The sequence below is a fragment of the Dipodomys merriami genome, unplaced genomic scaffold (genome assembly GCF_024711535.1).
Source record: "Dipodomys merriami isolate MVZ:Mamm:240054 unplaced genomic scaffold, mDipMer1.0.p SCAF_4, whole genome shotgun sequence".
In the NCBI taxonomy this organism is placed as follows: Eukaryota; Metazoa; Chordata; class Mammalia; order Rodentia; family Heteromyidae; genus Dipodomys; species Dipodomys merriami.
Window position 1 is genome coordinate 19,832,744 of NW_027205603.1, and position 13,399 is coordinate 19,846,142.

At 44.7% G+C, this 13,399-nt stretch overlaps 1 protein-coding gene across 1 annotated transcript in view; it reads left to right on the plus strand.

Moving 5' to 3' along the window:
* The window catches only part of Cul2 (cullin 2), a 120,608-nt gene extending 108,834 nt beyond the window's left edge, over positions 1-11,774 (plus strand). The window contains exons 21-22 of the mRNA XM_069990654.1: positions 5,877-5,950; positions 11,382-11,774. Coding sequence (XP_069846755.1) covers positions 5,877-5,918 — 42 coding nt within the window. The 3' untranslated portion in view covers positions 5,919-5,950; positions 11,382-11,774. The remainder of the gene's footprint in view (positions 1-5,876; positions 5,951-11,381) is intronic.
* The last annotated feature ends 1,625 nt before the right edge of the window (positions 11,775-13,399 follow it).

The following is a 13,399-nucleotide window of genomic DNA, read 5'->3' on the forward strand; positions in this document are numbered from 1 at the left end:
GGCCAGGTGATCATACCAGTGGGAAAACAGACCTAGTCCACCTATGTCATAATGTTGGCAAATTTTTCAGGCTTTGTCAAAGTTGGGACCCATTATAAAATGAGTTACAATGATAGAGGTACCAAGAAGAACTGCACAGGGCCCTGCCCATCTAGGTAAAAGTTGATCTGCAGGAGTTTAAAAGCCATTTTTATCCAGCAGGCTAGTGCAGCCTGTGTAGCACTTCAGTTTGCAAAAGTATTTTTCTGTCTGATTGGGGGCACTTGATCTTTGGTGACCCTCATAATGCAAAACAATGATCCGTGAAGGCTTCCAGACAGCCCTCAAGAGGTCATGATCTCAGGTCCCTGCCCTACTGGGATGTTATCATTAGCCAATAAACTTCTTTTTTAAAAAATGTCTTCAAGGGCATTTAATGCTAAGAAATCATATTTAGAATTTATATCAATATTTATTAAGACTACTTTACATGAGTGTGTGAGGTCTATTAGGTCCAAGTGGCCAGGTTCCAGAAGAGTGTTTTGATTTACTAAGACTCCAGCCTTACCCCCCTTTCCCTGACAGATGAATTTATGTGGCTGGTGATGGATCAAAACTTACTGCCAGTTAGGGCCTTGAGCAGATACAGGGGACTGGGGTTTTTGTTAATTTTAAACTATCCCCCATTTAACAACCTTCCCAGTTACAATCTGGATGCTCCCTCGTCACTAGGACAAGCTTTGTCCTGGGGGTGTCTTCTCCTTGTTGGGACAATGTCATGGGGCTTGAACTCAAGGCCTGGGCACTGTCCCTAAGCTCTTTTGCTCAAGGCTAGTGCTCTACCACTTGACCCACAGCACCACTTCCAGCATTCTGCTGGTTAATTAGAGATAGGAGTCTCAAGGGGACTTTTCTGCCTGGCTATGAACTGCGATCCTCAGATCTCAGCCTCCTCTTTGTTTACTGGTGTGCACCACTGCAGCTGGCCATTTGGCATTTTGTTCCTTGTTGGGATGATGTGTCCCAGTTGTCCAAATTCTACCATTGGAGGGGGCATTGAATAACAGCAAACAAGTCTTTCCAAATAGCTCCTTATTTCCAATTGAAGCAAAGGAGATAAATAGAAATAGTTTCAAGCAGGACTCACCTGGAACTTATTAAGAATGAAAGTTAAATTTGAGGGCTGGGAAGGTGGCTCAGTGGTAGAGCATTTGCCTTGCATGCTTGGGGCCCTGGGCTTGATTCCTCAGCACCACATAAGCAGAAAAATAAAAAGAAAGCCAGAAGGGGCGCTGTGGTTCAAGTGGTAGAGCTCTAGCCTTGAGCTGAAGAGCTGAGGGAGAGGGCCCAGGCCCAGAGTTTAGGCCCCACAACCAGACCAAAAAATAAATAAATAAATAAAAGTTAAATCTGACAAACTTGTAAGAGTCATCTGTCCCTCTGTGGGCCTGACTATAATTGCTACAGAAGATCAAGGTAAAGGTAAAACAGTCTACCATTGAGTTTTGAAACAGCAATTAAACAATCATATTCTCTAAGTTTTAACTAAATATAGCACTTTAGGACACTAACTGAAACCATTGTTACTAAGACATACCTCTGTGATTACATCGAAGAATTCAGGAAAATGGCTCTGTATTCAAGGCAGTTCACATCCTTGGGAACACATATTAGACAGCAAAAATAGTACTCTAGTTAAAAGGGTGTTCATTTGAAAGACTTGGCATAAACAAATATTTAAGTGAACTTTGGAAGTTTAAATTTCCCCCTTTCTCCTCTTTGAAATAAACATTTAGGATAGTTCTTACTTCCCAAACTCCTTTCATCCATTTTTAATTCCCTTTCCAAAGCCATTTCTCTCTGACTCCCCTAATTCTTTATATCCAAAGGAAGCCATTTTAAATCTCCTTCCCAAGGCCTTTCTTTACTAACTTCCCCTTTGTGCTTTACACCACCATTGCTTTTATTTGCATTTAAAATAACCCTTAGAAAATCTTTTTAACTAAACTTCCTCTTTAATGTAAAGCAATAATCCTGTGAAACATTTGGTAATACCCAATCTGTTGATCTTCTTTGTAATTTGAGCTTAAACCCTCCCATTTACTTTTCTGCAGTTTGAGTTTAAACCCACCCATTTACTTTTTTTTTTTACAGCATGTGGAATTTTTTGTATCAAAATGCCAGATTGTTTTGAACACATTTACACTCACACACACTCACACTTGTGCACAAAAGTCTTAAAGTGTGCAAAAATGAATATCAGCTATAAGTTTTCTGGAATTCCAGTTGCAAGAGATACTTTTGCTCATAGCACTATGGAACCATGTGGTTAGCAAAACTTAACAGAATGGCCATTATCAACAAAACAAATAATAACGGATGCTGGCAGGTATGTAGCCAAAAGGGAATGTAAACTGTCTCAACCACTCTGGAAAGTAGTTCCTCAAAAGACTAAACATATGATCCCTTATGATGCAGCAATTACACTCCAGGGCATTTACCCAAATGATTACAAAGGCTATACTAAAGCTATCAGCACAGCTATGTTCATTGCAGCATTATTTACCATAGCTATGATATGGAACCAACCCAGATGCCCCTCAGTAAATGAATGGATCAAGAAAATGTGGTATATACAATGGAATTCTATGCTTCCATCAGAAAAAAAAATGATATGGCCCCATTTGCAAAGGAATGGAAAGACTTGGAAAAAAAAATCAGATTAAGTGAAGTAAGCCAGACCCAAAGAAACATAGGCTCCATGATTTCCTTCAGTTGTAATAATTAGTATATGTCTAGGATAGTCCTAGCAGAGGATCACCTTAGCTCAATGTCTAGGTTCATATGACATAAAATGATGCTATGGACTGGGAAGGTGGCTCAGTGGTAGAGCGCTTGCCTTGCATGCATGAGGCCCTGGGTTCGATTCCTCAGCACCACATAAGCAAAAAGAAAAAAGCTGGAAGTGGCGCTGTGGCTCAAGTGGTAGAGCACTAGCCTTGAGCTGAAGAGCTGAGGGACAGCGCTCTAGCCCAGAGTTCATGCCCCATGAATGGATCCCCCCCCCAAAAAAAATAAAAAAAATAAAATGATGCTAATTAAAATAAACTCCAAGATATGGAAACAAGGTTTTTTTTTATTTGTTTTGTTTCAATGTACTATGTGAAGTTATTCCTTTTTTCTTTCATTTTTCGCTCCTTTCATTTATCCCCTATTGTCACAATTTTTGATTTTGGTACCTTGTGTCCTGAATCTATGTTTATCTGATTTGGTGAAGGGAAGGGAAATAACAAAGTGGTGAGACAAAGGACAAAAAGTGAACTGGGTGCAGGTGGCTCACACCTAGTTACTAAGGAGGCTGAGATCTGAAGATCATGGTTCAAAGCCAGCTTGGAAAGGAAAGTCTGTGTGACTCTTATCTCCAATTAACCACCAGAAAACCAAAAGTGCCACTGTGGCTTAAGTAGTAGAGCACTTGCTTTGAGCTGAAGAGCTCAGAGACAGCACCCAGGCCCAGAGTTCAAGCTCCACAACCAACAAAGTAAAAAAAAAAAAAAAAAAAAAAAAAAAGAGAGGACAAAGAGTGAACCAATGCAACAGTGGTACTCACACTTTGTTGTAAATGAACTTTACAACTTGTGGGGGAGGGAGTTGGGGAAAGGGAAAGTGGGAGAAAACAAGTGACAAGGATTGTACTCATTATCTTACTTATGTAATTATAACTCCTCCATACCTTACTTTTACAATAAAATAAAATTTAAAAAAGAAAAACTTAAACTTAGAACAAATACTTTGTGCCAATGAACAAACAGAATCTTTTACAAATAACCAAGATCTAGCTAATACATTTAGACAAATTTTGCTAGCAAGGTACATTAGCTGGATCTCAGTCTCCAGGGTCTGTGAAGAGGCAATTTTCACTACAAGGAACATTTATATATGAATTAACCTTTGAATACTTTCTTGATGGGTGGGGGTAGGACCAAGCTTGGTGGAAGTGTAGGGTTCTCATGAAGCTAAACCCTTGGCTCATGTGGCTTTACTCTTTCAGCCATTTTCAGTTTAGAGTATTTTACATACCAATTGCAAACTGCCAAGGTTAACTAGGGGTCAAAGAAGCCGTACTGCAAACTGATATTGATTCTTAAGAAAGCAGAAAAGACAAGTCCAAGACAGAAACAAAAGAAAAGCCAAAACATTCTACTGTAATCACAGCCTAAGAGAGCCCACCAGTGGAGCCTGGTTGCATCTGACCTCTTCCCACTTGATAGTTCAAATGGATGGATCTCCAGGTATCCAAAACACAGAAAACAGAAAACAGAGTAAAACAGAAACTTACTCCTGAGGATACCTGAGTGACAACAAAAAACGATTTAATGGAATGTCAGGTGTCTACGATTCTGGCTGTCAGAGTGACAGAAGAGCCATTGGGCCCTAAGAAAAGTCTCAGATGGCACCTGCCCTGTAGTCTTTTGCCCTCTGGCAACTTGGATTGCCAAGGCAATTTGCCAGTGTGGCTTCAAGGAACCCAAATGCTCCCCTTGGCACTGGGATTTCACTTGGACTCCAAATGTTATATGGGACTTTTTTCATGAGATACAGGAAACCACATTTTGAGAGGTCAAATCATGAGTCTTTATTAGAAAGCCAGCGACTGTAGGTAGACACGCGTCCCCAGAAAACTTGCTGTCTCAAATACAATTAACACTGCTAGAAAACAGCCATGAGGATAGAAAAGCAAAGAAAGAGCAGAAGAACAATCCTAACAAATGAGATCAACCCCAGTGGAGAGCTGAAATGGGATCCCTGAGGAGAGTCAGCAGTCATGGAGCAAAATGGTGCCTCCGCTGGTCAGGGACTAAATAGGGTCCTGGTCAGGGGACCAGGCCAGTAGGAGTTTGAGTCTCATGAGTTCATGGCACAGGACTGGCAAGTCCAGTAACCTATTGTCCAGGTCCCTGTCCCTGCCTCTAGGAATTCAGGCATGCCCATCACCTGGGGGTAGGACTTCACCTTCATCTACCCTGTATTCCTATTTCACTTAACAGATCGTAAAGATTCCACCAGAGAATTCTTAGGTCTGGGGAGCACTTGGTAATGTAGCAAGACAAAAAAAAACAAAAACAAACAAACAGAAAATAATAGTTTTTCTACACATTGAGTGCAAATATGCTGCTGATGCCAGTGATTCACATCTGTAACCCTAAAAACTCAGGAGCTTCTCAGGAGACTGAGATCTGAGCATCTCAGTTTGAAGCCAGCCTGGGCAAGAAGATGAGAGGCCATAGCAGAACATAAGGTGTCCCAAATTAGGGAATTTACATCTACATCCAGGGAGAGGGTTAGGGAAATGAAGGATTGGGGCTGGGTTAGAGGTTCTCTCGAGTCTGATCCCATATGGAGGAGAAAAATAGTTGTAGATTTTAGGGGTGGGGGGTTATATGTAGAGCTATATTAGGTCTCTTCCCGGCTAGGGTAGGGGACATTGAGGCATAATGAGAGAAAAAGGAAGTCTGTGAGACTTTTATCACCAATTAAACACCATAAAAACTGGAAGTGGAGCTGTAGCTCAAATGGGACAGTGCTAACTTTCAGCATAAAAAGCTCAGGAACAATGTCTAGGCCCTGAGTTCAAGCCCAGGACCCTTAGGTGTCTTCAGGTTCTACACCCTGACTCTCCCCTTTGGGGTCCCATTCCATCAGAGCACAGGTGACGACTGCTGAAATCACTATTTTGGGCTAAACTAGTCCCGGGCTGAAAACACTCTTGAGTTTTGTGGTCTCTGCCTATGTGAATGGTGCATACCTTATTCAGAGATATTATTGGTATCTTGTATAAACCCAGCCTGAGCCTCTCTCCTTCAAGTCTTCAAAACTCTTTTTCCTTTCTTCCCCAGACTCCGGCTCTCCAGGCCAGAGGCCCTTCACCATTTGACTGACTTCATCCATGCTCACACGCCTTCAGGACAAGGTAATCAATCACTCAAGGTCCAAGGAAGAGTCACCCCAACATGGAACTGGAGTTTCCAGGAGTCTTCCACTTTTCTTCTGTCTGCAGGGTCTCAGAGACTTTAGAACTCTCTCACGTTGACTGATTCCCATACCCCCTTTAATTAGGAGTGCAGGGATGCCTCCTCCTAATTATTGGTCTCTCTCCACCATCTCTAAACCTAAAGGACACCCTTTGTGGTGAAACAGGCTGCTCCATTGTCTTCTTAAAAACATGTTTTCAATGATCTATTCCTAAAGAAATGTCATTGGCTTATGCATGGACTAATCTTTTTATTATTTTTTATTATATATTTTTATTGTAAAGATACTGTACAGAGGGGTTACAGTTACATGAGTAAGGTAATGAGTACATTTCCTATTGGGCTTTGTTACCTCCTCCTTTGTTTTTCCCCTACAATCCCTTCCCTCCCCACCTCTCCAATTCTTCTCTCCCCCCACCAAAGTTATAAAGTTGGTTTTCAACATAGTGTCTTGTACATCTTATTGTTACAATGGGTCAACCTGTGTCCTTATTTCAGTATTTTGTTATTTCCCTTCCCCTCCCCAAATTAGAAAAATGCATGTACAAGATGCAGGGCACCAGAGGCTGGGAAGGTGGCTCAGTGGTAGAGTGCTTGTCTTGCAAGCATGAGGCCATGGGTTCGATTCCTTAGCACCACATAAACAGAAAAAGCCGAAAGTGGCTCTGTGGCTCAAGTGGTAGAGCACTATCCCTGAGCTGAAGAGCCGAGGGGCAGTGCCCAAGCCCAGAGTTCAGGCCCCATGACTGGAAAAAAAAAAAAGATGCAGGGTGCCAGAATCAAATACAGTGAGAAAACAGGGTTATACCATGGGGGAAGAACATACAAAAGAAACAAAAAAAGCACATAGTACATTATAAATACAATAAAAACAACAGCAAAAAAAAGAAAATCTCTTGTGTCCCTATCTTGGGGTTCATTTTATTTAACATCATCTTATATGGTCATATGTACATAGCTTTTGACCTTTTCTGTTTGTCCTGGACATATAATAGTTATTGCAAATAAGGGAAACCCTGGAATCTATGTTTCTTTGGGCCTAGCTTACTTCACTTAATATAATTTTTTCCAAGTCTTTCCATTTCCTAACAAATGGGGCGGTGTCATTCTTTCTGATGGAGGCATAGAATTCCATTGTGTGTGTGTGTGTGTATCACATTTTCTTGATCCATTCATCTACTGAGGGGCATCTGGGTTGGTTCCATATCTTAGCTATGGTGAATAATGCTGCAATAAGCATAGTTGCGTTGGTAGCTTTAGTATGGCATTGCTTGTGATTGGGTAAATTCCATATGGGCTAATTCCCCCCCCCCCCCCCCCCCCCCCCCCGGTTATGGGGCTTGAACTCCGGGCTTGCATGCTGTCCCTGAGCTCTTCAGCTCAAGGCGAGTGCTCTATCACTTGAGTCACAGCGCCACTTCCGGTTTTCTAGTGGTTTATTGGAGATAAGAATCTCACGGACTTTTCTGCCCGGCTGGCTTTGAACCGCGATCCTCAGAAGCTAGGATTACAGACATGAGCTACCAGCACCTGATTTGGGCTAATCTTAAGACTTTCAGGCTAACTGATCTACAGCCTCCAAAATTCATTTATGTACTCAGATCTAGCTTCAGTACAAACTCAACAACCAATACTGTTGACCCAAGTTTGGTATTTTTGCTTTTGACATTCTGATCAATCCAGACAACTTCCTTCAATGAAACAGCAACTGGTCCAAGGTTCCCTATGCCCAAGGCTGCTTCTCCCTCTGCTCCAGACCCTCCCTCTGTTCATTCTGTTCTGCTCACCAGGTCCTTCTCTGCCATAAAGCATCCTCAAAATCTAAATCCCAACTAAAAAATCCCAGGCCCTCCAACTAGTCTCCTAGACTTTGACCCTGTGGATGGACCGTCCCCATACCCAACTCTTTCCCCTCCTCTTAACCCCTCAGCTCCCATTTTCCCCTCCATCTCAGCACACCCCTTCCCCTTCCCTCCCAGTGCCTCCCCACACTCCTTCGCTTCCATTTCCCAGCCACTCCCCTTTGCTTCCCCCAGTCCCCTCACTCTACCTTCTCATTGCCACCAGTCACCCACTCCAAGGCCAATGGCCTGCCCCCTTAAATTACATTTCACCTCAGCCAGGTGGCAGGATAGGATGGACCTACTGAGTCCACATCCTCTTGACCTTAAATGAAATGGACTCTATAGAACAAAGACCAGACTGTTCCCTGGAAACCCCTTCATTTCAGAAAACAATTTACCCGAATTCCCGATTTCACTCTCTCACCTGGCAGGACATCCAACATATCCTAAACTCAACCTTGACCCCTGATGAAAAGGACCACATTTTGAAGTTGGCCAGGGCCCATGCTGATAGAGTACGCTAACGAAACCCCTGCTTCCCTCTGGGAGAAGAGGCCATTCCAGTGGCAGACCCTAACTGGGATTATCAGGCTGGTGGCAGTGGCTCCGAACCTCTTGAATTCATGGTCATATGCCTGGCAGAAGGTAGGCACCAAAATGCCCACACGAGGGTCAACTTTGTCTGACTTAAGGAAATTGCTCAGGGCCCCCTTGAAAACTCTGCCCTCTTCCTTAACTGCCTCTCAGAGGTGTACTCAGTACACCAACATTGATGGCATCTCCCCTGAGGCACACTGCTCCTTCACGTCCACTTCCTAAGCAAACATCAGGCGAAAATTACAAAGTTTAGAAAAGGAACCATGGCCTACCAGAGCAAGATACTGGATCTCTTATTTAGTTCTTTTTTCAGCTAGGCCTGGTGCTTGAACTCAGGGCCTAGGCACTGTCCCTGAGCTTCTTTTGCTCAAGGCTAGCACTCTACCACTTGAGCCACAGCGCCACTTCTGGCTTTTTCTGTGTATGTGGTACTAAGGCTTCATGCATGCTAGGCAAGCACTCTACCACTAAGCCGCATTCCCAGTCATTTAAAGTGTTTAGCAGCAGAGAAGAGGAGGCAAAAGGAACAGGAGCAGGGACGAGGAGTGCCAGGCTAGTTTTCAACTCCTGGCTACTGCCATTCAAAAATCTCAGCCAGGAGGGGCTGGGGGTGGGGGGAGGGGGTAGGAAAGAGGGAGAAAAATGAGGGGAGTCGTAACAAGTTAGACAAAAAATGTAATCACTACCATATTTATGGAATTGTAACCCCTTTGTACATAACCTTGACAATTAAAAAAAAAACAAACTTAGCCAGCCACACCTAAAACTACTGAAACTGGATCCTCCCTCTCACTCACAAAGAGATCGTGTCCTTGCTTTGGGTGCAAGCAAACAGGACTTGGGCCAAAGAATGTCCAAACCCACCACCTCTCACCAAGGTCAGTCCCAATTGTGGACAATGGGAACACTGGAAAATGGACTTCTGGGTAGCTCATCCTTGCAGCCCACCTAGTTCCCAATCCACGCCCCCCCCCCACTTCCCTTTATCACATGCCCTCATACAGTTAGGGGGCCCGGGTTCCTGGCCCTCAGCCAAACCTTTACATGACTGTTTGGAACTCAGGGTCAAAGGCTTGGTGGCTGGAGACAGTGTTTCTTTCATCCTGGACACTGAACCCTCCTTCTCATTCCTCACCTCCTGGAAGGGATCCTCCACTCCTGCCAACACAACCATTACAGGAGGTCAGAGCGACTCCAGGTCCCTCCACACATCTCCTGTTTCCAGCCACTTTGGAGAGCTCACTGTCACACACTATCTCTCATTATGCCCCAACGTCCCCTGCTCTTGCTGGGAAGAGACCTACTCTCTAAACAAGGTATCTCTCCATATACTCCTCGCCCCTAAAAAAAATCTACAACTGTTTTTCTCCTCCGTATGGGATCAGAGAACCTCCAACACAGTCCCAATCCTCCATTTCCCAAACCCTCTCCTTGGAGGGGGTTCCTGGCAAGGGCTTAAACCCATTATCCTCCACCTTCTTTCTGCCTCCTTCCTTAACCCCCATCCACTGCCCACACAGCACTCCAATACGGGAAGTACAAAAACCTAATGGCTCAGAACCTCTGTAAAACCAACCGAGTAATCACCCCACCTAACTTGTGGTGTCGTCAAACCTTTATACTCTCCTTTCCCACATACCCGCTAACTCACTCTTCTGTTTGGTCTTTGACTTAAAGTATACCTTTTTTATCATCCCATTTATCCCTGCCCGCCTCATGACCACTCTTTTGCATTTACCTGGGAGGACCCAGATACAGTGCAGGCCCAAGAGTTAACCAGGCCACTACTCCCTCAAGGATTTAGAGACAGTCCCTGTTATTTTGGCCAGTTCTTACAAGACCTGGCCCCAGCTTCCTTCTTCAATATGTAGATGATCTTCTCCCTTGCAGCCTCTCAACTGATCTAAACCTTAAATACTCCACTCTCCCACCGCCTGGGGGTGTAGAGCCTCCAAAGAAAAAGCCCAGATATGCCAAAAATCGGTCACCTACCTGGGACTTACCATCTCACAACAGGGATAAACCATACCTTTCCGTAGAGTCCAAGAACTCCTAAACTATCCTCTCCCCAAGCCAAGCAAGAACTCATAGAGCTCCTTGACCTCTTTAACTTCTTCCACATCTGGATCCCCAATTTCTCATTGATAGTACACTTTCTGTTTACAGCCATCAAGGGGTCCCTCAAAAAATCCCGACTGTCCCCCCAATGTCTCTCCACCCCTATACATTAACTCAAGCGCTCTCTATCCAAGGGTTTTACTCTAGCCCTCCCAGACACGAACAAACCGTTCTTCATTCTACATACAAAGAAAGGTCAGGCCCTGGCAATTCTATGTCAAAAAGGAGGGGACAAAACCACTTGATATGGCAATATGAGGATGCCCACCCTCCCCTCCCATCTCCAATTCTTGGCAGCAGAGGCACTCATGCCCATAAACTCTCCCTCCACAGCCCTCTCCACATTCTCACTCTCTCACACTCTTACTCTCTCACACTCACACTCTCATAAGCCATAGGGCCTTCCTCTCCCTGCCTTGCTCCCGAGTCCAAATTCTCCATTCATATCTCCTTGATCCTTTCCTATCCTTTGACAGTCACCCCACCTCCCCCAAACCCTGCCACCCTCCTCCCTCCAAAATCAGAGGGGACCTGACCTCATAACAACTGAAAAAGGGGGAATCTGCGCTTTCCTGGGAGAGGAGTTGCTGTTTTATGCGAACCAACCAAGCACTGTGAGACAGAACAACAAACATTAGACAGCATACAGACCAAAGATGGATCAGACCGACCCGCCTCCTCCTCTCCATGGAGAGATACTTGGCTGTCTTGGAGCCCTGGGCTTGCCCCTCTCCTGGGTCCACTTGTCATAATTCTGTTAGCTCTATCCATAGGCCCCTGTCTCATTAAGTATCTTTCTGAATTCATCCAGGAATGCATGTGAGCGCTCACCTCCCAACGAGTGACCAAGTTCTTCATGTCCATGGGATATCAGCCCCTCAACAAAGAGAAGACCTGGCCTACACAAAACCTTACCAAGACCAACATGTAAAGATTGCTCTGATCAGCAGGAAGCAGCTCAAGAGAGACAAGCACTGACCCCATTCCCGGCCACTCTCCCCAGAACAATTTTTTACCTATTCAAAGGCTCAGTATGAAGGACTCACTCTTACCTCATAGCCCCTGGGTGTAACCATGAGTCCCCACCCTCCCTGGTCGGGAAAAGCCCCTACGTCCCCCAGTGTTGAGAAAAAAAGCATCCTGATATAGACACTTGATTCCCTGCTTGGACTGAATTAAGCCTAACCCTGGCCTTTCCCCTTTGTACAACCTCTGTTCTTACAGTAAAGTTGCTGCCCCCTGCTGTGTCTCAGTAAACAGTTCTTGCCTGTTGAGACGGAGTCTGGCCTGTCCTTTCTCCTCCATTTTCCTTACAGTGGGAGTACTGAGCAGAACACAGTAGGGTTCGTTTCATCGAGGTAGAAGCTGGTCTGAAGAAGTGTCTGTCTTCTAGGTTTTAAAGACTTGGTCTCTGGGCTTTATTTTATGAGGTATGGAGTTGCTATTATTTTGAGCTGGAAGGACTTGATTCTTGGCTTCAATGTATTACACATCTTATGGTCAGAGGTCAGAAGAAAGCCATCCATATAACATTTGAAAAGGGCTTAGCTGTAGAGGCACTGTAGGTATTGTCCTAAATGACAGTTTTAACCAAGTTTCAGAGGTTTCTTGGCCTACTCTGGCCAATGTAGGTTTTTTATTGGAGGGGGAGGGTTACGGGGTGGGGTGGGGGGGGAGGCTGGGTGCTGTCCCTCAGCTCTTCAGCTCAAGGCTAGCACTCTACTACTTGAGCCACAGCGCCACTTCTGGTTTTTTTTTTTTTTTTAAATATGGTGCTGAGGAATTGAACCCAGGGCCTCATGCATGCAAGGCAAGCGCTCTACCACTCAGCCACCTTCCCAGCCCTGCCAATGTAGTTTTAAGTTGTGTTACATATCTTCACTTGATAAAGCACCCCACACACGTCTAGGGAAGGAAAAGTTTAAAGTCAGGAAAGACTGACAGGCTGCCTCTATGGCCATGGAGAACAGCAGCTGCCATTAGGCTGGGGGGTGGGGTGGGCGGTATTATAGGGAGTGAGCCTGCAAGAATGAGGAAATGGGAAACTACGTTGTGAGAATGGGAAATTCTGTAGTATGGGGGTTGGCCTTCATGGTCTGGCCAGGTGGCTAGGCCAGATCAGGGCAACCTGTTACAGGAAGCCAGGTAGAACTTAAGCAGATGGAATGTCAGCCACCCCAGGATGATGTCACCACAGACAACACATTGGCCCTTTCCACCCTGAGGATTGAGAATGCTAAGAGGAGTCTTTAGAAGGAGAATATATTGATGCCTCTAGAAAAGACGAGGAACAACTGAATTCCAATTTATTTATTTTTATTTTTATTTTTTTTAGTCAGTCGTGGGGCCTGAACTTGGGGCCTGGGCGCTATCCCTCAGCTCTTCAGCTCAAGCCTAGTGCTCTACCACTTGAGCCACAGTACCACTTCCGGCTTTTTTCTTTTTGTTTATGTGGTCCTGAGGAATCAAACCCAGGGCCTCATGCATGCAAGGCAAGCGCTCTACCACTGAGCTACCTCCCCAGCCCTGAATTCCAATTTTATAGTAATTCCAGGAATCATTAATATGTCTTATTCCGTAAGTGGGGTTTAGACATTCAGGTATTACTAGAAACCTATGAGAAAAACACATTCATACCTTCATGTCAGAGGTTGAGTGAATCATTTGATCTTTGGGGCGCTGTCAGCGCTGGTAATAGCATGTTTGGTTTGGTTTTGTGCCAGTCTTGGGGCTTGGATACAGGGCCTGGGTGATGTCCCTGAGCTGCTTTTGCTCAACGCTCGCGTGCTACTACTTGAGCCACAGCTTCACTTCTGGCTTTTGGGGGGT